At 38.8% G+C, this 24,672-nt stretch overlaps 1 protein-coding gene across 1 annotated transcript in view; it reads right to left on the bottom strand.

The window, feature by feature from the left end:
- The window catches only part of hcn4 (hyperpolarization activated cyclic nucleotide-gated potassium channel 4), a 112,800-nt gene that overhangs the window by 21,805 nt on the left and 66,323 nt on the right, over positions 1-24,672 (bottom strand). Inside the window, exon 5 of the mRNA XM_053500500.1 lies at positions 192-338. Within this exon, the coding sequence (XP_053356475.1) occupies positions 192-338 (147 nt within the window). The remainder of the gene's footprint in view (positions 1-191; positions 339-24,672) is intronic.

Raw genomic sequence — 24,672 nt, 5'->3', positions numbered from 1 at the left:
AATTTAAAGGAATTACATGATTTGTCAAATTTGGCTGATTGAAAATCCTTAAACCTTTCAAATCCCTTTGATCACATTAACAGAGCCACTGATATTTTTTAATTGATTTAAATTGTAATGCTTTTATACAAAAAAACAAAACAAAAACAAAACTAATATTCTGCCAGAGATCTTTGCGTGTTTGTGCTCACCTCCCGGAGCGGCTCGTTCAGCTCCCCCAGGATGCTCTCCTCATCGAACATCTTGCCCTGGTAACGGTGTTCGTAGTAATCGTGGATCCTCTGACGCATGTCCGCTGGCAGCTTGTGGAACGACATGTACTGCTCCACCTGTTTATACTGCAGACAGAGAGAAAGAGCGAGAGAACCATGGGTTACATAAACGCAAAGGTTTTCTTTATATAAGCATCAAAGAACATAGTTACAAGCTTTAAAGATAAGGAGGACAGAGGGGTTGGAGGAAATGTAGAAAGAAAGAAAGAAAGAAAGAAAGAAAGAAAGAAAGAAAGAAAGAAAGAAAGAAAGAAAGAAAGAAAGAAAGAAAGAAAGAAAGAAAGAAAGAAAGAAAGAAAGAAAGAAAGAAAGAAAGAAAGAAAGAAAGAAAGAAAGAAAGAAAGAAAGAAAGAAAGAAAGAAAGAAAGAAAGAAAGAAAGAAAGAAAGAAAGAAAGAAAGAAAGAAAGAAAGAAAGAAAGAAAGAAAGAAAGAAAGAAAGAAAGAAAGAAAGAAAGAAAGAAAGAAAGAAAGAAAGAAAGAAAGAAAGAAAATATTACTTAAGTTGATTCAATAAATTGAAAAAGTAAAAAAAAAAGAAGGAAAGAAAAGAAGAAGATGTATTTTAATTAATTTAGTCTAAGTAAGGAATGAAGAAGGAATTAAGAAACAGGGAGACAAAGAAAAAAATAAAAGTAAGGGATAGGGAAGGGAAACAAGAAGAAGAATGGAGGAGAAGGAAACATTAAATAAGAGACAGAGTAAGAGTAAATTAAGTTTAAGGGAAGATGTGTTTAATTCTTTAAGGAAGGATTAGAAAAAAGAAAAGGGAAAATGTAAAAAATAAAGGAAAGAACAGGCAAGTATGGAAGGAAAAAGTTAGTTTAAAGCAAGTAAGAAAGGGAAGGAAGGAAGCAAGAGGAAAATATAGACAGTGAGGAAAAAGCACAAAGGAAGAAAATAAAGAAGAAAGGAAAATTAAACTGGGATGGGTTTTAATTATTTACATTTAAGAATGAATTTAAAAGGAAATATACGCAAAATAAATTACAGTTATTAAGGTTTAAACAATTAGGACAGAAGGACAGAAGGTGGATGAAAGGATGGTCAGTGTGAGAGAAAGTGACAGAAAAGGAAGTCTGTGTACTAATCTCTGTCAGCTAATTTTATAAAGTGTAGTGTGTGTGTGTGTGCGTGTGTGTGCACGTGTGCGTGTGCACGTGCATGTGTAACATCTTGCAACCTTATTAGCAACCCCTTACTGTTCAATACAGTTAATCTGTATGCTGTATGTCAGTCCTGTAGCTGCGTCTCGTGTGCGTTGCTGAACTGAATTAAAACGAGATGAGTTAATGATGATGAAATCCACAGATACGATCTCTGTTTAATGGTATACATTCTAAGATTTTTTTATGCATTCACTAAAATACTGTTCAAGTTTAATTTCTAAATTATTATTTTTTTGTTTAAACAGTAAAAAAGAAAGCTTTATTATTGATACTAAATGCTACTGTATAGTAAAGGAAATACATTTTCTGTGACAGATGCCATATGTCCTAACATTAACTTGAAAAGCCTTAGAAGAAGGAGAAGAAGGAAAAGAAATAAGAGGAAGAGTGATACAGTAAATAATTGGATATTAGAGTAAAGGAATAATATCAGTTATGAGATATCAGTTACTCTAATTAGGATCTAAAATCTATTACTCTTGGTGTTGATACCTCATGGTTGTGATAAAGATTTCTACAGCACAAATTATTCAGAGGTGGTGGAAACCCTCCAGCATACAGAACACCGTCACATATTTTCCCGCTGACCTTTTTGCATAAAACACCTTCCGAATGCAAAACAAAGGCCTTACGTAAATCCTGTGCAAGCCGCGGCTACGCGATCAAACCCGAGGACGGAGTCAAGTCAATACATCGTTAGGATTTTCATGTATTTTTATATACTGTATATATTACATTCCAGTTGGTCATGTGTGTGTTGGGTAATTCCTCTCTCAATACAGGGACTAATAATAGTTGTCATGATACAGTATACTGTAAATGTCATGATTACGGTCACTATAGACTATGTTGAAAATGGAGATGTTAGCACTGCATAAGGAGTGAGAGGCCATGGTGTATTAAATAATTCACTTCGTATTGTTTTACTGCAACAAAACCAGACATCGGATGAAGTGTTTTTTTTTTTTTATACGGCAATTATCAAGCGAGTTACTGCGAGTCCAGGTGCATGATTTGTAATGCCGAGTGTGGAAAGCCTTAAGTCTCTTTCTCTGATCTTTCTGCCTCCATCTCCCGCTCGCTTATGCCTCGCCTTATTTATTGGATTTTTTTGGACTTCCCTGCTGTTCATGAGAAAGTTAATTTCATTGGAAAAGCAATACCTAATAGGGTTGTTCAGCTAATGAAGTGTCACCTCGAAAAAAAATGAGGTACCGGAAGACCTTGGGGGTGTGTGTTTGCATGTACGTGTGTATATGTGTGTAGGTCAGGGGGGTGGGAGTCATAGCTAACAAATAGCTCGCAAAACAGTGCGCCATTAATAAGATGCATTAACATTAAAAATTTATCTCTGATACTTTTAAATTAAGTATAAAATTTTAATATCAAGTCAGTTTATAATTCTCTCTCACTCTCATTTATCTTCTGTACCGCTGGTGCTGGTCCTGTACAGGGTTGTGGGAAACCTGGAGGCTATCCCAGGGGACTTGCGGGGTGCATCCTGGACGAGGTACCAATTCATCACAAGCCACACAAGCATACACTTTCACTTACAACTATGGGGAATTTGGAATTTGGGGAGTTAGACTAATCTGAAACTGGAGTACCCCAGTACCATGCAAACACCACACACACAGATCCGAGGCGGGAATCGAACCCTTGACCACGGAGATGCAATGCCACTGTGCTAAACACTACGCAACCATGTCATGTCTGAACTTCCTTAATTATCTAAATTGCTCCAGCGAAGTACAACATTGTGTGACATAGTTACACTATAACTATGATATTGTACAGGGATGTGGACCTAACTTCCAGATTTGCAGTGGCTATACAGTACTTCCCAAAAACCGAGGGCCATTCAAGTCAAACTGGGACTTTTGATTGTGCAGAATAACAAAACACAGTTATGAGATTAAAAACTCCCCTTATTTCTCCATATACTGTAATCTCCTGCTACACTAATGCACTTATCCAAGCGTTTCACTAGTACTTGAATACCATCAAGGTAGAAAGTTTCCTCCGTACACCACAGTCATGATCGAACTGCCTGCTTCATGTCTAAAATACTGGCCTCCCAGGAACTCCTTTAAACCTGTGAAATTTTGCCAATAACCCGAGTTCCTGTAATGTGCAAGTAGTGTTGGTGAATTATTGTGTGTACAGTTCCCACAGACAGATGTGTCTCTTTTGCAAGTTGGCAACGAGTTCCTTTGTTTTTTTTTGTTTTTTTTCAAGAATCAGGTGTTCCACTCGCTAAATGCTCACGGGAACAACTGCAGTCAGCCGAGATCATCATTCACGGATGTACGGCCTTCTTTGAAATATTTCCGCGGTTCAGATGTTTAACTGCGGCTAAGAGGCTCTGAAGTTTTTTTTTAAGTTTGAAGTTTTCTGTAATTTTCGATCGGTTTAATGCTTTAATTCAAAAATCCCAGGTTGACCTGAACGCCCCACCCACTGTACGCTCTATAAATGAGGTAACAACTGAATTCCAGAAAAACTTTAACAAATTTCTACTTTACTTATTAGCAAATAAATCATAGACTTACTTTAACTAATGTTCCCCAAATGCGACCCTTTTTAATAGCCTGTCTCTAAGAACCCCCCTTAAGATTGGAAAATGAAGTGAAACATTTAAAAAAACTTATGATGCTTATGCTTATGTACGGATTATCCCCTGTTTCAGTGTTGGGCACCAAACGTACCCGAGGGAAAAACTGAAACCGAGAGTCCTGCCGTGTATAACACTAAAAAAAATCTGTCATATTCAATGCTGTAAAACAGGCCAGATGCTAATATCTTCGGAAGGGCCCATAAAAAGAACAATAAAAAGCGTAGGGATGAGCGTGAGGCGAAGAATGGATGAGGTGAACGTCTCCTGTCAGCATGTGAAAGAAAAGAGCAGAGAGAGAGAGAGAGACAGAGAGAGAGAGAGAGAGAGAGACCTGTTCCTCTCCTAGTGAGAGCTGAGAGCTCTCTAATGAGTCTGTGTGATGTGTTGGCTCCCTGAGGAGAAGCCCCCCGTGATGAGCTGCCCACAGCAGTGCCTGAGGGAAAACTCAGAAACCTGGCTCTTCCTCGGCATCACACTCACACTTTATTGTGCAATCTTCCACCATCATTCACACATATACACACACACGCCGATATGAGGACCCATAGGTGCATGTATGTCTGTGTGTGTCTCTGCGCATACTGTAGCATACACATACAATATTATGCAGCATGTATCCATCAAATTAAAAAATCAGATGCTTGTTGACCTCATGGAAAATACATTTCCTTTTAAAACAGTGTGACTGTTGACTTTTTACAATATCCTAGCCGATGACACCCCATCAATTTGAGTGACATGTTTAAGCCACGCTTGATTATCAGCTGCACTGTGAAACACAGGGTCATCACAGGAGCATCTGCTGCATCGCAATGATAGACTTCCACTACACTGGACTGGAGGTTGGAACTTATAACCTCTGTAAAGAAATCGTGCTTTTAAATCTGAAATCCTTCTCAGGAACTCAGGATCTTCTCCTTAATTTCTCAGAGTTCCCCAGGGTTCTGCGCTTGAGGTCAAATCAATATGACTCCGCAAACAGAAAACAACGTGGCGTTTCTTACATTGAAAAGTTTTGACTTTTAGCTTTCAAAGAAGGACAATGAACATTAGAGTTAAAGTGTTAACTACACAGTATGCCATTTGAAAAATTATCATATACTGTACTTATACGGTTATACTAGGGGTGGTGGTATCTCAAAAGGGTTAAGGCACTGAGATACTGATCAAAAGGTCAGTGCTTCAAGCAGCAGGTCTGCTAGGTTGTCATTGTTGGGCCCTTGCTCAATGCCCTTAATAGCCACATCTGCACCGGGGCGAAGTATCATGGCTGACCCTGTCCTCTGACCCCAGCTAGGATGGAAAATGTGAAGAAAGAATTTGACTGTGCAGTAATGTATTGCATATGTGCCAAATTTTATACTCTGAATAAGGATGAAATCGTGATACAAGTCGGGAAAAGCGCATGTCATATAACCAATGACTCGCACAAATACCACCTTCTTTGAAAGAAATGAACGGCAGCCTTTCATTTTCTAACTAAGAAACAGATCCTAAAACAGAAACTCTGAAAAATCATGAATATACTGTACCATAATGAGCTACTACGTCAAGCAAGATCCACTACCGGCAGATGGTGGGGTGTGTACGCAGTAGATAGCATTTAATTGGACGGATATACGACTAGAAAAAGATTACTCAGCAAAAAAAATAGAAAAACATTTGCAAACAAAGCGTTTGTTTTTTCAGAATATTTTTCCCCCAGAAATTCTATCATATTGGTCTGCACAAGACTTTTCTTTTTTGAATCAACATCAGATCAACCTCTCACATCCATTTTCCCCCCAAAATCCCATCTCTCTGTTCTACTTCAACATTGCGCACTAAACAATGAACTAATCCTGAATAATCTTTGGCTTAGTGGGTAGCACTGTCACCTTGCACCGTCAATCCAGGTTCGATTCCCGCCTCTGTGTGCATGGAGTTTGCATGTTCTCCCCATGCTTTCTGGGTTTCCTCGGGTAACTCCGGTTTCCTCCCACAGTCCAAAGACATACAGATTAGGATAACTGGCGTTCCCAAATTGAATAAATGTGTGTATGTGTGTGCCCTGTGATGGACTTATGATGGTGTATAAATGCTGCACAAGGACATTATACGGACTTTCAGTCAAAAGTTTGGATACATCTAATTTTTTAGTATTTATTTTCTAAATTCTTGTACAATACTAATAAAAAACAAATAAAATAACACATATGGAATTACAGCAATGACCAACAATAGCAACAGCAGTTGTTATTTCAAGGCATGATGGTCAGCTGTTCTGGAAAAGTTACTTGCAAGATCAGTATTGTCAAGTGCATGACTATGAAGAAACTGACTTTCATAAAAACCATCCCATGAAAACAAGACCTAAGCTTGTTAAAAACAAACCGTACCTTAGATTAGAGTCATTACGAAGGCTTCACAGAGCATTTGTAGCAGACATATCAATATCAACTGAATATGCATGTGAATGTTGACGGGAGGACCTCCCATGTTTGTACATTCACACAGTATGGACAATTTGGGAGCGCCACTTAGCCTAATTTGCATCTCTTTGGACTGTGGAAGGAAACTGGAGTACCTGGAGCACCACCAAGCACAGGTGGTGCAAACTCCATACACACAGAGACAGGAATTGAACCTGGCCGGTAGTCGAACCAAGACCCTGGAAGACCAAGGCGACAGTGCAAACCCCTACACCACCACCTCTGGCTAAATGATACTGTGCCCTGATCAGTATTCACAGTAAATAATCCCTGATTTTTTATGTCTCTTGCTTTCAAAGAGACAGACTTTCTTGTATTTTTAATGTAGTCTTGAGGAATAGTTCTCTACGCTTCCTGAAGGGCGTTTTTCAATCATATTTTTGGCAAAATTTTAATTATTTAATTATTATTTCATTTAATATAAAAAAAAATATACCTGCACAAAACTTGGTATATCAAGCACACATCACAAACATTTATTAACTGGCGAAAAACTATTTTTTAATGATAGCAATTTCCTATTATTTCTCATGTTACGCAAATTATACCACCAGCTTCACATTTCAATTTTTTTTTTCTGGACAATGGGTACACCTTCCCCTTGCCCTGGGTTCCTTTATTAGGTTAATTGCCATGCCCAAATTGCCAAATAGTTTTTTCATACAAGTAATGATGTCGCTCTGCTACAGTATGTTGTGGTATATGCAAAATGCCTACATAAACCAACAACTCTTCTTTCTCCACCAATACCCGAACTCCTGCCTCTCTTATTTTCTTCACCACTATTCCCATATAGAGAAACAACAGCCTGTGGCTACATCAGTAACGGTGTGAAATATGAAACAATCTTCAGAATTGGAGCACAAACACACATCAGAGTAAACGACAGGATAAACCGATCAGATGGCCGCCTTCCTCCATGCAGCTGAAATTAGCCTGAAAAGCAAACTCTCTCTTTTTCTCTCTCTCTCTCCCCCTCCCTCGCTCTCAACTCCACCTCTTCATCGGTTTCTCTTTTTTTCCCCCTATTTCTTTTGTCTCATTCATGATTTGACCCAGGAGTCTCGGCTCTTCCTCACAGCTGAATAAGATCTCATACAGCATGTCTATTTTTCTCCTCTCGTCGCTTTGTTCTTCTCATATCTTCGGCAAATGAATAGTCTTTCCTCTTCTTTCCTCATTTACTCTCTGATTTGCATAAAAATAGACTTGCTGTATAGCAAATATTATAAATACAGTAGATTCTTTGCACTGGGAAAAAAGTGTATGTGACTCACATTAAAACATGAAATATAAAATATAAAGGCAAGTGTCCCATATTTTTGTATTCTACATTGCTGGGAAATATAAATATAATATACTGTAGATATAAAAAAATGACAAGTGCATGCCAATCGAATAGGCAATGACTATATATTCACAGATCGGAGAGAAAGTAAGAGAGAGAGAGAGTGAGTGAGAGAGAGAGAGACAGAGAGAGAGAGAGACAGAGAGAGAGAGGCCTTATTTCTTGAAGTGCCTGTTGATTTTTAATCAATGCCTGACCTTTGATCATATTCCAGGAGTGTATACACACTATCTAACCACACTCCCCATCACACACACACACACATACACACACACACACACACACACACACACACACACACAATGAAGCTGTGCTAAAGTGGATCAAACGTAAAAGTCCAAATAGCCTTATGTAACACTAAAAAGCTGGTTCTATGCTGAGACTTTTCATTTATCACACTTTTATTTACATTTTTTTGTAATGGTGATGAAGCAACATGTTCACTGCTTGTTAAAATCAATAGACATTAAAATGTCCTTACTGAAAATCAAAGCCTTATCCTTTGTAATAATATTTGTGTCAGCTGGCTTCAGATTTGACCTGTGAAAATACATTTTGTACTTTATATCGCATCTATTGTCAGTATCCTGTTTCCTCTGTAGGGTCACAAAGGACATGGAGTCTATTCCAGGGCACAAGGAGGGGTGCCAAATAAAGGGGCAACCTTAGTTTCTGAAAAGGTAGTCATTCCTTACCTAGGTTAGCATTGTTACCTTGCACATACAGGGTTCGGGTTCGATTCCCACCTTATGGTCTGTGTGCTTGGAGGTTGCATCTTCTCCCTGTGGTTGGTGCGTTTCCTCCGGGTAATCCGGTTTCCTCTGACAGTCCAAAGACATGCAGATTCCAAATTGCCCATAGTATGTGAATGTGTGTGTGTATGTGCCCTGTACCCCACCTGATGGCCTAAGTCTTTCAGAAACCCTGTATACCGGATAAAGCAGAACTGTATATACTGTACAATGAGTGAGTTCCAAAACTTGCAGTTCCTTAAATGACCAGTGGGGGCTGGATGCAAAAGTGAGTCAATCCCCATAGAACCACATGTTAACTTGCTAAGTTTGCAGAAATAAAAATAAATGTGGTACAAAAAAAGTTTTGCTCTCCATAGCTAACTTTTCCATTCATGTAAAAGACATAAAATTATACATGATTATGGGCATGGCCGATTTGAGTGACACCCGCTAGCTGTCTGCTAGGCATGACTTTAGCTAACCAGGTAACTGGAATCATTGTTGTTTAACCCAAAAAAAACCCCCACTAATTACAGGGAAAATAATCTGCCGGAGGTGATGGGGGCATTGGAGGTGTGAGGTGTGATGCTAAGCACTAAACCATCTCATTTGAAATTGCAAATCAAGTTTGCACCTTAAAAAGTAATCGTGGCTTTGGTAGCTTGGTGGCGATATAATGTTCATATTACTAGAAGACCATAAACATCTGTAGCAAAACAAAACCCATTGGGAATAATAAGATTGAAAAGTCACTGCAAAGCAATGTAATATTCCTCGGACTAATCAGGTCTTTCTTGCATAAGAATGAAAAGTTTCTATCTTATGGGAGTGGTCTCTTCCAAGATGACTCCGCCTATTTCGACATGGCACAAGGGCTAATAAGAATAAGAATGATGTCACTGCTTATGCCATGCCCTTTAAACTTATGAGAGATACTGAAATTATGTGTTACCCAGCACTTTCCACTCACCATCATCACCATCATCATCATCATCATCATAGAATGGTTTAATTCATTCTAATACAGTTCCAGAAAATCAGGGCAAAAAACTGCTGCTTTGCGGCCCATCTGTTTATTCTATTTTTTGTCTGTCTAATTACGTATTAGTCTATTCATCTGCCTTTCTATTTGTCTGCATATGTGTGTCTGACTATCAGTCTGTCTGTCTGCCTCTTCCCCACTCCTGCAGAAGTGAAGAGCGTCTTCCTGATTCCTGCGGGAGAAAATCCATTCATTATGAGCCTCAGAGTGGTAATCACTTTTCTGTCACAGGGGAACAGCCTTCTGTCTGTCAGTCAACTCAATTCAGTACGAACCTCCCAGGAGGGAGCCAATGTGAAACACACACACACAGACACACTTAAATACACAATTACAATCCAACACACAGACCCTTTAGCCCACGATCTAACCTTCTCTCCGCCTTTGCTCGGCAAACACTACATGCAAATTTACTTACTAAATAAACCATGAATAATTTATGTCCTGAAAGAGATGTCAGTCATTTTATTAAAATTTTTAAAGATTTATTTATTTAGCATTTTAACCCCATCTCGCTCTCTCTCTCTCTCTCTCTCTCTCTCTCTCTCTCTCTTTTAAACATAGACACACACAAAACACCTATTTTATGAGCTATGCAGGACGTAGAGCTTGTACAATACACTCAGCTAATCACAGCAATGCCTATATAAACTTTTTCAGCGAAGCTCTTCAGAGGGGAGCGCACACAATCATGTGTAATCAGCGTATTCCTATTAGTCAGAGAAGCACAGAACACAAAATCACACACACACACATACACATATACTTCTCTCTCTCTTTCTCTCTCTCTTTCTGTTCTGTGTGTGTGTTTCTTTTTTACATGAGGTTCATAAACTGCGCATTCACATGTAAATTTATCCACCATGGTGGTTAAAATTAATCCACCCGAATTAATCCATCACGCTTGTTGCCAAAAGAATATTTTTAGGCAGACAGGACTGCACCGGGATCTAGGAGCATTATTGCCGCTTCTTAGAAAAAGAAAAAAAAATCCCTCCAGGGGAGGAACTTTAAACTGAACCCTACACTTGTTTCACCCTAGCCTACTTTCCAGTTCTTGTCACTTACTTTATTATCAAGCTTCAGACTAAATTAGCCATGCAAGCCGTGTAAATTAGTCCTGGTTTCCACTTGTACAGTATGAACAGTATGGAGCAATCTAATATAGTGTAATAACCAGCCCAGGCCTGGAGAGAACTTTTTTTCTTTTTTTTTTTTTGTATCATGCTGTTTATAATGTTTAGGAGTTGCTTTACTATCTATGAAATACACAAGGATGTGCAGACGTCAGCATCACACCCATATGACCTTTAGGGATGAGACTCACCAGGGGAGACCTGATACAATATTATAATATTATAATATCATAATATCTATTTGCCAATTTAATTTATATCATTAAAAAAAAATACAGAGAAACCTCTGCATACAAAATTTATCTGTTTTAAAGGTGAGTTCTTAAGGTGAAAACACATATTGTGTTACAAATTCTTCCATAAGAAATAATCTAAATGGAGATAATCTGTTTTAACCACACAAAAATATAACCAATATTACAAAAAATAATAAAAAATGACATAGCTTTTGAACACATGTCTAAGGCAATGTTGGTATAATTGGTTGACTCTTTTTAGAAACCATGCTCTGCCTGGGAAAATTAATAAAACCGGCTTGCCACTGATGCAAACAAGTTTTGAACGGCTCCCGGACATACGCACAATTTTTTGTATGCCAAAAATGCCTCGTATGCAGATGCAAATTTCTTGCAAAATTTAAATTCTCAAAACTTATATTAGATTTTTTTAATATACAAGTGCATTAATAACATTTAACTTATTTAAATTTAACAGTTAAATTAGACAAAAAAATTATAATTTTTACTGCCCTGTCCTGTTACTGTTTTGGTAGTCGCCCTCTTGTGTTATCCACTATAACTGTTATTTTTAAAATATCTTTGTAAATAATTTACTCCTTTCACACGGGATACCAATGTGTGAATAGTTTAGAGAGCCAGCAGAAGGATTATAAAGAAACAGTGACGGTTTACTGCCTCAAATGTGCCATGCTCAGCAGTTAAATCCTTTTCAATAGCCAATTAGGCTTGGAATTTCGGTCACTGGCCAACTGACTGGTGCATCTCTATTACAAATGTAAAAACTAATATATACTATATTGACTTCAATATAGGTTAAATGCTTAAAGAGATCTTGATATACACTATAGGGACAAAAGTATTTCGCCAAACCTGTTAATTATTAAATTCAGGGGTTTCAATTATTGCTCTATAAATGGGCACAAATTCCCATAGAAACACTCCAAAATCTTCTGGACAGCCTTCCAAGAAGAGTGGAAGCTGTTAGAGCTGCTAAAAGGGGACCAACTCCAGATTGAAGTATATGCATTTGAATACAATGACCAATGCAGATTTGGCCAAATACTTGGTCCATATAGTGTATCATTGACTACCAGGCATAAATTAAGGTAGTTGGGATTTTTTGGATCGTAAGTATTACAATGAAACAAGCTACGTTTCATGTGGACATATGTTTTATGTGGGCAGTGGTGGCTCAGTCGGTTAAGGCTGTGGGTTACTGATCGGAAGGTCGGGGGTTCGAGCCCCAACATCGCCAAGTTGCCACTGTTGAGCCCTTGAGCAAGGCCCTTAACCCTATATGCTCCAGGGGTGCTGTAAACTGGCTGACCCTGCGCTCTGACCCCAGTTTCCTTATTGGGATATGCGAAGAAGACATTTCACTGTGCTGTAAAGTACATGTGACAAATAATTGAATATTCTTCTTCTATTTAAAGCTTGAGTAATTTATCTTGTTGCATGTACTCTATGTCCTCCACAAGTTGTAGCTTTTCTTTGTGGCCCCCATCCATTAAAAAAAAAGGACCACACCAAGGACCACAATTAACCTGATAATAACCAGCAGTTACACAAATTATCAGGAACTAAGCAAGGCATTGGTTTGATACAACACATTCAGCAGTGATGCTGGGTTTTAAGATGACCTCAGGCGCACTGCTAATTTGAGAAACAGTGCCAACTAAAGACATCCAGCCAACAGCAGTGCTGTGCTCAAAAACTGACACTTATGAAGGCCAGAAGATAATTAGCACAAATTGTGCCTGGAGAAAGAAGAGCTGCTGTCTCTAACTATGGCTGCATCTTCATCTAATAAAAATGAAAATATATCAAAATAACATCTGCTCAGTGATAGTCCAGTTCTAAAGTTGGATGAGGTAGAAAGGTAGAAATGTTTTTTTTTGCTTTGTTTTTTACTTTGTAAACCAGATTAAGTTAACAAGAATGTGTGCCACACAAAAGTGGTTAATGTGTATGCCGTTTGTGCACATGTGCGTACATGCGTGTGTTGTTAAGCAGCGTGTTGTGACATGCCAGCCCCAAATGGTATTAGCAGAAAGTGGTGCTGATTCGCCTCCTTACACTTCCTCTCCACATCCCTAATTAACACTTGGCAGTTGAGGTCTTCTGTTCCGCTAAGACAATTCCCCAAACGTAACTCTGAAAAAAGCTGCCAGCGTTTTCTCCGGCCTACTGTCTCTGTACTTATATACCTATAAAGTTTTAATTAAACAATTTTTTTTTTACTTTACAAATTTTTGGGACTTTCTGCATGGGTGACTCCTAAAACTTCTTTTCTTTTAAATCTCTTCTTTAGATTCAAAACTCCAGGGTAAGCCAAAAGCCCAGCACCCTAGGTATTTTTTTCCTTTTATGAAACATGATATTTATCTTTGTATTTCAGATCTATAGATCCAACACCACAAGTGCCGCAAAGTTACGGCCTGTCTATTTAAATTTTTCCAATGGATCCAGATTCCCAGCCCGCGCTGTAGATTTTTGAGGCTTACTAACTGGTAGTATCAGGTGGTAAACCCTTTGCATCTACTAGCTTGGACAACAGTTGTGAAGGTGGTTTTCTTTACCAAGAAAAGACTTGTTCCTAAGTTCAGCACTGCATTTTATTTTATTTTAAGATTTCGATTTACTGAAGGTTAAGGGTTTTAGTCACAGCATCGCCTTTTTGCTTCAAATGGTGCCATATCTTGGCTGGGATGTTCAAAGAAAATTACTTTTCTGTAATAAATCTGTAACAAATATTTTGACTTTTTTATGTAGTAAGTCTTGATGTACTGTTAATACCCTAAAATTGATGTTGAGCTCTATTTTATCTATTCAAACCCTTTTAGCAATTAATGCTATGCCTTCCCATCATCAATCATTGCTACAGGAGAAAGTTACATTATTCAGGACATATAGGGTACGTTTACATTACTATAACCTATGTAGTGACTCAAATCAGATTTTTTTTTTTTACCCAAATTTGACACAGGTCTGATTTTTATCACTATCTGAACGCACAAATCTGATGTTTTTCAGATCAGATCTGAGACACTTTCATACACAGTATATGGTCCTAAATCAGATATATATCTGATATTGACATGGACCTGCATGAGAAGGGGCAGATCTCATTTGATGTGACTTTGCATATGGCTTTATTCCTTATTTTGGATTTCACAAAATACAGCCAACTAACTGCAAAAGCAAATTGTGGCTAAAATATCATCTACTGTTTAAAATAAATGAATGTTCGCATGAATATACTGTGTTTTAACTTACATGAGCAAAGACGTAGTGATGTCAGGGGACTGATAAAAGTCATTCGTAGTTACTAATGTAAAGTGGCATGACATGCAAATCTGCTAAAAAACAATAACTTTGGCAATAGACTACACTGTACATAGTTATAGACGTACACTGTATACTGTATATGCCGTATCCTGCTTTGTCATTGGAACCAATTTTTCAACTCTCAACCTTATTATTCCATCGGATATATGTAAAACACAAACAAAAACACATGTAGAACAAAAAAAAAACAAGCTTAACCAGGTTTTTGACCGTTGACCAGAATGCATCATCCTGTCCGCAGGTTTCAGACTTCTAAATCAGACACCCAATTTGGATGTGTTATCACCTACAGTAAAAGAGCCAGAAGACCCCTGACAACATGGGGAAACCTTTCATCTACAATACAGGAAGCAGCACGGGCAAACAAATTATACACTGTTGTCGAGTCAGATGAATTCTGTCCGTTTTTCGGAATATTTCCGTCAGACATGCAAGAGGACATGCTGAGAGTGAGATGGGCCATTTCTGCCCTCAATCTTGAGAGTGTTATTTTCGTTGTGCAAAATGTGTCTCGACATGTAGCAAAAAAAAAAGAAATGTGACGGATGAAGAAAAAGAAAGGGAGGCCGTAAGTAAGGCAGAAAGGGAATGTAAAGGATGGGAAGGAGAGGTGAGAACAGGAAACTGACGACTGGCAGTGACCCAGTAAATGTAGGCTTCTGAAACATGAAATCAGTAAAGAGTGATGGAGGGCGGAGAAGGTTAACAGGGTGGAGGAATCCTAAAAGTATTCGCTAAACTGACAAAGTTAAAACAAAAAGAAGTCATAGCTAAGATAACGTATAGCAGTAACATGCATTAACTTTATTAGGCAGCTTAAGCACATGGTTACACACATTTATAATTGCAATGTCAGCATACAGTGTTGATAAATTCATCTCCTTTCACTTTTCCATCCTCAAGGCATCACAGTGATATATATATAATAGGGAATGCCCTGAATACCTCTGAAATAGAAATATAATACAGTATTACTAAGAGAAGTTACTGAATTACAATTACAAAATCTAAAATAATTAAATAGATATTGTCCCCGGTGCTCTCACTACTAAGAGGGGATGCAAGCATAGACATAATGATTAGAGAATGAAATACAATGCCAATATTAAACCTTGTTCGAGGCTGCAGCGCGTGTGACACCGCAAGGACACAAGAGACAGATTGAGATGCTGTAGCAGAAAGGAATGACTGGAGGAGGGTGGGGTGGGTGGCTGGGGCTGGACCAGAGAACACTGAATGAGAACTGTCTGCTCCTGCTGGTGCGTAAAGGGAATGAGGAATGCTGAGGAAGGGAACGATTGATGGACAGGCAGACAAGAGTGTTAGCCACCTCTCATGCACCTGAGTTGCCCTGAGGCAATCTAAAAATTTCTTTCAGATGCTGTTTAGTCAGAGAGAATAAAGAAAAGTGCTGCAGGCAAATCGACAACACAGACCACTGATCCTGATCATTCTGTGATAACATGATTCCCCTGGTGTCCTAAAATCCCTCAATGTTATATTGATGAATTAAAAACATCACACCTAGAGAGCAAACATGGAGAAGATTATTCATACAGATCACGTACCATTCCAACCCACATGCTCTAACTGACGTGATTTCAATTAACAATAATTTGGAGAAAGTTGTAAATAATTATCATCAACCTGATGTTGATAAAAAGTTTAATCATAAAGCAGGTTTTATTGAACTTCTCAAAAAAAAAAAAAGTCTCAAAACATGAAAAAAGCCAAGGTCAGGGATTAGCATACAACATGACTCAGGGAAGGACTGGATCAAAACCAGAAATGGAATTGAACTAAAACTTCAAGGTGTAGTTTAGACCTGTCAGACACAGAACTGAATCAGAGTTTGCAGAAGTGCTGTATGTGTATTCCATGGCCTTAATACGCACTGTACTGTATGTACCGTGGTTGAAATGTCTGTACTGTAGGTGGGGAGTTGGAGTCTTTGACGGCCATATCTCTAGGCTGCATCGCGGTCTGGAAAATGTAGCTAAGCACCAAATCTGGTACACCCATGACAAATACATTGCATGATGCAAATCAGGTCACTTAAAACCAGGTAGGCTTGCTACCTTTCATGTTTGCTCCTCTGGAACTAGCTTTCCACAGCTGGGGAGTCCATGGGGTTGGATTCTATGGGAAAAGAGAGGCAGCTGTACTCTAGGAAACACTGAACGTTGTCTTCTGGTGTTCCTGAGTATTCTGTGTTCCCGAGTGCCTGAGTGAGTTCTGGGCATATTCAGCCCAGGGGAAACTTGTAACAACCCTCTTAAGTACAGTATGACTTTAATAATTTCCCCATGTCTTGATTAGCTCTTTTGACCTAATAGTTTGCTTGTAGATGTTCACCAGATCCAGAGAACTGCATCCATGGGTCACATACGATGTGCTCTACAATGTCGAAGTATCTGAATACATGATGAAAAATTAGCTCTGCTGTTTGGAATGCAGGCCAGACAGTGAGATAAGATCCAGTGGCTTGAAACATTTGTCAGCAAAGGTCAGCGATAAAACTGGTAAAACTAATCAAACCCAAAAAATTTTATTTGATGTACATTAGGCTTGGTAGAGAACTATGCTTCAAAATGCGCTTGCGACCAGTCCTGTAAGTCCAGGGGTGCCAAATGCCTGGGGATAGTTAATTAGAGGTCTAGGTAATTAGTCAGTCTCTGAGGTTGGGTGACATAAAACTTGAAGGTACTGGAAAGCTCTTTGTCCAAGTCCCAAGTGACTGCACCCACAAATTGTGAGTCTGGTATTACACAGGGTTCTTTGCATTACAATAGATACTTATAAGACGGGTAGTCTGCCTAGACATACTTTAATCATGGGAGATAAAATAGCCTGGAGTTATAATGTATGAGTCTTTTAGCTGTTACCGCAGTATACAGTATATACTAAAGATTTTTGTCATCTGTTTATGTTACAAAGGGGTTAAAGGACTACTTCTAGCCAGTGCTGCCATTCATAGAAAGCCCAAAGTTTAACTCCAAGTAACCCCCTGTTTCCTACATCATAGATGGACTTTGCTGGACTAAATGCTAATGACTAAAGGCTTGGAGGGATCTTGATGTTTGAGGTGCTCGGGTTAGGGTTAGGGTTAGGGTCAGCGAAATGCAAGGGATGATTGTCCAATGGGTTACAAAGCCTTGGGTTCTTGCGAAACAAATAACCTAGACCCTTTTACTGGAGGTCTTATGGTACATTAGCCCATCTGTTGTGTTGTATGGAGTAGAAAACTACAGTAGGTGCTACTGTAGCGACAGCAACAGCAGTACTTGCTCTATTCCATCCTAATTTTTTACAACTGCATGAGATCAGAAGGAGACACCTGGACAAATGACTTGCTGTGATTCTTGCAACATGACAATTCTCGATCAGATTATTGTGGTGGATGGGCATGGCAAAGAATATGTTGAAAAAGGTTTGGTCATCCCTACAAGGTAGTTCTATTGGTATAAGACACATCCTACTTTCTTATCCATTAATAGTTGCATCTGGACTAGTTGCCTGATTACTTTCTCAAGGCGGAAAACAGCTTTGATACAAAGTACTGATGATGAAGACTCTTTCTAAAAGTAGTTACATTTTAGCCCAGCTGTTTTAAATGTTTTTTACTGTTGTTTGGAATTGGTGTATGTAATGCTATTTATAATACTGTAAATTTTAGAAATATATCAAAAAGAAAAATCAAAGTGGAATATTATTTTAAAGCAAGGTAACCATTTCTTTGTCTTTCATTTGAAAGATAATTCAGGAGACCCAGCACTCACACACACACACACACACACACACACACACTGTAATCGAATGCTCTATTCAGAATATATTATACTCGTTCCTTTCTGATGATAATTTCTTTCACTGTCTTTCTTGCACTTCCTTGTGTTTCCTTTTTTGTTCTGTTATAATTACATGCACACATTTCGGAAGGAAGTTTCCATGTAGATTTGCTGCCTTATATTTGGAGCTGTGAGTGTGCAAATGGAAACTGCAAGTGGAAATCTCTCCGGATGTTCACACACTCGTGCACACACATGCACACACAAACACATTTCTATCAGTTAAAAACATGTAATAATCAATATCTTCCCTATTTGTAATTATTTGCAGGAATAAGTGAGTGTGCAATCTGTATAAAAAATCAGAACATAGACAAATGCAAAATGTCTCGGGTTACTTTGCTGTAACCAGGTTCCCTGAAAAAGCGGGGTTGAGATGCTGCGTCTTTTTGTGTTGCCGGTTGTGAAGCATGTGCGTATCAAACACGGCAAATTTTTGCCTTATATAACCTCAGTCAGGTGACGTCATCTGATGAAGTGCACCTGTGGATTATAAATAGAAGGGCACCGGAAACATTCCTCAGATCAATTTTGTCTGAAAGGGCGTCCAGTCACGCAAGCAGTGCGACATTGGAGCGCAGCATTTCGTTCCCGCTTTTTCAGGAAACAGGGTTACAGCAAAGTAACCCGAGACGTTTCCTTTCAAAGGCTAAACTCGATGCTGCGTGGAAACGCTATGGGAACGAGAATACCAATGCCGCCGCACTGCAAGTGCCTGGACCCCGAAGGTTGTGTTGCGTGTGCGCACAATAGCCAAGGTCAAAGACCTAGCTCTGGGAGGCTGACTCAAGGACCGTGAGCCCGGAGTAGCATGAACATCCAAACTATAGAATCTGACAAATGTGTGCGGAGAGGACCAACCTGCCGCATCACACACTTGCTGCAAGGGGACACCTCTTTCCAGCGCAATAGATGAGGTTGAATGAGCCCTGATTCCTCTAGGCAAAGTGTGACCACGCGCCCCGTAGGCTAGGGCCATAGCATCTCTTACCCGATGTGACAGCGCTTGGCATAAAAAAGGCTGCTCTGACTTACGCCACTACTTAGTGCAGTGGATGTAAATCTGAAGAGCGCGTACTGAACACAGTAAGTAAAACCTTTCCTGCTCTGGAGCTGTAAAAGGCAGCAGACAGAAGGCTTCGAGGAGAACTGGATGCATGGTCAAGAATGGAACTTCCGGAATATAGTTCGGGTGAGGATGCAAAACAGCTTTGACTAGCCCAGGAACAAAGTCTAGGCAGGATGGGTACACTGACAAAGCCTGCAGATCTCCAATTCTCTTGAAAGAAGTAATTATAAGAAAAAACATCTTAAGGGTCAGAAGCCCGACAGGCGCTGACTCTAGTGGTTTGAAAGGGGTGTCAACCAGACCTTCGAGCATAATCGCTAAGTCCCAAGAAGGGACTGTCGCTCTAGTGGGACGGCCTCAACCGTTTAGCTCCACGAATAAACGGGCAACTAAAGAGTGCTTTCCCACAGAAACCCCATCAGTCAGAACATGACAAGCCGAAATAGTGGCTACGTACATTCTGATGATACTAGGGCATAAGCCCGAAGACAACTTTTCTTACAGAAAGTCCAGCACTGAAACAATTCGGCAGTGGACTGGGTCTACATGTTTCGCAATGCACCAACTTTCAAATACCCGCCATTGAGGGCATAAGTTCCTCTAGTGATTTTTCGTGCAGGTTCCAGAGCTCCCAACTTCATATGCCCTGGAATGTAATTGCCCCGAGGGAAAGGGACTTGTCCTGTGCCCAAAGCAGAACCTGGTGCGCTAGCTTATTTAAGCAGCGCGAGCACAGTCCGTCCTGGTGATTATGTACGAAACTACCGTAGTGTTGTCCACCCGCAGTAGGACATGGTAGCCTCTCAACTGCTGGAGGAAGTGTTTCAGGGCCAGAAATGAAGCCATCATTTCAAGGCAATTGATGTTCCACGTGAGAGAAGATAGCCACTTAGCTGATGACTTGAATGTACTGAATGACCAGGTTATCATGAATAGAGCTTTTTCTTCCCTGATGGAACAGGACTATTCCAGGATTGAAATTGTAAAAGTGGTTCCAGGAGCATGAGGAATCTTTTTAATCAAAGCTAAAGGTGGTCAGTAAAATCTTGGAGTGTGTGATTATTATTATTATTTATTTATTTATTTTTGGAAAGGCAGTATATACTGTAAACATGTGAATTGCCAAAAGTAGTGACAGAGTTGTGCTATGAAATATATATTAATATCTTCTCACCAATCAGCACTATGGTTTAAACGTTCATGCCCACCACAAAACATTCTTGAATAAGGATTTCCACCTTGATCCAGATGAAATTCATATTATTTGAGAATGTTCATGTAAATGCATCCAAAGACCCATCAATTCTGAAACTAGACATCTGGCACTTTACAGCTTATAAACCCCTTAAGCCTGGTTCTAACATCACCATCTTTTATTACACTTTGTTTGTCGTTTTATTTTCCTCTTCGCACATTAAGATGTTGGGAAGCAACCGATGTAATTAGTATAATGGCCAAGCTAAAATGTGACATTTAAACAGAGAGGGAATTGGATAAAAGATGACTATCTGGATCTTGGCCCTAGAGAACTTTCACCAAAACATGAACAGCATACATGATGATATATACTGTAAGAGTGTTGACTATAAGCTGTGTATTAATAAATTATAAATCCCCAAATTGCGTACACGTTGATACGCACCAAGAAAAGTCTAATTGCTTTAAGCTTGAACTTTAGGACAGAGGGTTTCTCTTTCAGGGAAAAAAAAATCAACTTTTAAAAAAAACTTTTGAGAAAGTTTGGAAACTTTATGATCGGAATGCCTGCTTTACATCTGAAACTCTGGCCTCCCAGGGACTCCTTTAATGGCTTAACATTTGGGAAATGTCCTGGAGCGGGTTTGGGACTCTACGAGGGATGTGGCAATAACTCCCAGCCGAGTTGCTAAATGCTTGTATGTACAATAGCTTCAGACAAATACTGTATGTATTTTCTGCATGTTGGCAATAAATTATCCACTGATTTTTAAGAATCAGACTTTCTACTTGCGGAATGTTCACAGGAACGATTTCAGTGGGCTCTGAGCCACCTCAACTGGGATCATCATTTATGGACGTACAGTATGATCTTCTTTAAAATGTTTGCACCATTCCAATGTGGTACTGTGGCTAAGTGTCTCATCACTTTACTGTGCTTAAAGTCCTGGATTGGCTTGAACACCCTTTATACAAAGATCAACATATTCTATTAAGATATTCATAATGATAACCTATGGAAACTGGCATAAAACATGGCACCTTACTAGAGAATTCAACTGCTGTCAGTCATTATTATCATTATTATGCAATCTTTGCCAATCAGATTTTATATATAAAAAGAATATTTTTTCCTTTCTATAAAGATGATATCATGGTCCCCCCAAAGAACCTTTCTGAACGGTGTATAAAGCAAGAAAATACTCACGCTCAGTGACATAAATGGGCTTTTCGTCTGCATGGTTTTATGTGCGTAATGGAACAGAAATGGAATCTCCAGAATAGAAAGTCCCTTGCATGATAGAACATTGAAATATATGGATGTATGTATAAGAAAAAGAGGGAAGAAATGGGGTGGAAAGATAATTTTCTGAATTGTACACAGCATATAGAGTACATGTACCAGTTTCTTCCCAGACATGTCCAAAATTGTCTTCTCTGCTACCAAAACACTTTTTAGAGTAAAGGAAAATGAATTCATTGATAGATTTTCTGCTTTTGGAGCTTGCCTCTCTTGTTCTGTTCTATCTCTTTTCGTCTGAATATTCTGAACTGCTTTTTACTTGCCACTTGCTAGGAAGAGGGGCCTTTTAGGCAATCAAAATTTATTTTCCAATGTTTTTTTTTTAAGGAAAGCCTGAGTCTGAGCTTCAGCTCTAAAAGCCTTTCTGCAGTACATAGGTCAATGGAATGGTAATGTAAATTCTGACTAGCACAGAGGCAATTAGACTCTTGTTTTTGCAGGTGTAGCAAAATCACACGTTTTATGTAGTTATCAGAAATAGCTTTAAAAGAATGTAAGTTGTTATACTGAACTGTACTGCAAAATCTAGCTGGGTCTGAAACACAGACTGAGCCAGTAGACATTATGCTTTTTTTTACCACTGAACTACCCCTAGACCCCCAAGCTGTTAAAATTATTTTCTAGTTCCCTTATTACTTAGCTGAAATTTCGCTAAAGCTTGGAAAAACAATGTAACTTACCTACCAGTATATCTTACTTTAACGGGATTTTTGATAAAGTAAGATCCATAAGTATTGGAACAGCGATGCAATTTTCTGTTTTTGCTTCTATACACCATCACAAAGCGATCAAGATGTTAGTGTTAACTTAAATTCCAGGGATTTAACGTAAATATTGTGGTTACCATTTAGGGATTAGTCAAACATCTGTCAAAGATAGTGGAGAGACTGTATAGACATGGACAATATTTCTTCAATCCGATTGAAATCATTCCAAGTAGAGATATCAATTTAACTGTTTACATGGGCACTGATCTGATACGATGTGGATTTACAGGCTCAAAGCATTTAATCAGAATTGTAGCTTTAATAGTAGTATGTGCCAATTACTTCTGCCTGCTGTGAAGCATTCAATCTGCCATAAACATACCAAAAGAAGAAGATGAAGTATTTTTCGAGTTTAGTTTAGATCTTTTCAAATAAATCCCGCCTTTTACGTTATGATTGGCTACAAGAATACAGTCTCATTACTGACTGATTAGATGAGACATAATGAGTTAATCCGTGCCCCTTCCTCAGCCACAGACCCAGTAGATGAAAGTCTGGTTGGAGAGAATTGTCATACTAAATGCTAAATTTCCTTCCCGAACTCACCATGTGACCTAATGTTACCCCCACTTGGGACAAACATATTCAGAAAGAATATATTAATACCAACAAGAAAGAACCGATCAGATCAGATATTTGCATGCCTAATATTTACCTACTGTGCAGATTATCAAAGGTTTATCCCAGCCCTCTCACTCTAATTCAAAATTAATTCCGATGGGGCCAGATCAGGTCAGACTGTTGAGACTGAGGTGGTTACACAATGAATTTTTATTTCTATTGGGCTATTATTCTGATTATTAGTGTAATACTGAGGTCCATGTAGACGTACATAGTGTTATGACATGAATATATACTGTATGGCTGCCATTGGAACCGAGTCACGCATGTTTATTGATGATGTAACTCTTGGTAGAAGTACAAGGACAAATTCTGAACCATATAGAGTTATACTTTTATTATACTTATATTTTTTGGTCAAAACGCTACAAAACTGATTGTCTTGACCATACAGATACTGTAGTTACAGTACTGAAAAAGCATTTTGTTGCATCACAACCACAAACGTAAATGTGTTTTATTGAAGTATTTATGATAGACCACACAACACAAAGTAGCTGTAGTTGTGAAGTGGAAGGAAAATGATAAACGATTTTATTTTTTTTACAAATAAAAATCTTGTGAAAGTGTGAAAGTCTAAAAAATATTGTATTCAGCCCCTTTTACTCTGATATCACTAACTAAAATCCAGTGGAACCAACTGCCTTCTGAAGTCACCTAATTAGTAAAAAGAGTCCACATGTCTGTGTAATTTAAGTTCAGTATACAGTAAATACAGCTGGTTTGTGAATCTCCCTGAGGTTTGTCAGAGAACATTAGTGAAAAAAATGCATTATGATGCCCAAGGAACACTCCAGACTGGTCAGGGATAATGTCGTGCAGAAGTTTAAAGCAGGGTTAGGTTATAAAAAAATATCCAAAGTTTTAAACATCTCAAAATACTTACATCTGTGAGAACACTGTTGCTTGAATGATGGAACATGGGGATAAATATTATGGTCACCACTGGCCTCTATGTTCCCTAAAGGTTCCTAGATGGATGGATGGATGGATGGATGGATACAGCTGTCAAGCTGCGTCTGGAGCAGACAGGGTTGAGGGCCTTGCTCAAGGTCCCAACAGTGGCAGCTTGGCAGATTTGGGGCTTGAACTGCCAACCTTCTGATCAGTAACCCAGGTTAGGCTGGCTGTTAAGTCTACAAACAGTGTAGGCCCAATAGTGGATGCAGAAAAAACATTTGACCTCAACATGTACATCAAGTAGAACTACACTTAATGTAGCACTGACTATTGACTAAATTTAGACCTAACTTCACTTTTGTCAAAATCTCTTTACCAATTACAATACCTGACAATACCTACAATTACTGATCTGTCTGACAACAAACACAATGCAATATTGACCAACAATAATTATACTGTACCTTCTGTATTTTGCCAACTTTAATATTTGTGTTCAATCTTAACATAGCAAGCCAGCAAAACACACACAAACTCAAACAGGCTTCAGAGTACCAGGCTGACACTCCAGCCTCTTGCTCTTTATCCTCACT

This window comes from Clarias gariepinus, chromosome 7, assembly GCF_024256425.1.
Source record: "Clarias gariepinus isolate MV-2021 ecotype Netherlands chromosome 7, CGAR_prim_01v2, whole genome shotgun sequence".
Taxonomy (NCBI): domain Eukaryota; kingdom Metazoa; phylum Chordata; class Actinopteri; order Siluriformes; family Clariidae; genus Clarias; species Clarias gariepinus.
This window is presented reverse-complemented; position numbering and strand designations above follow the sequence as displayed.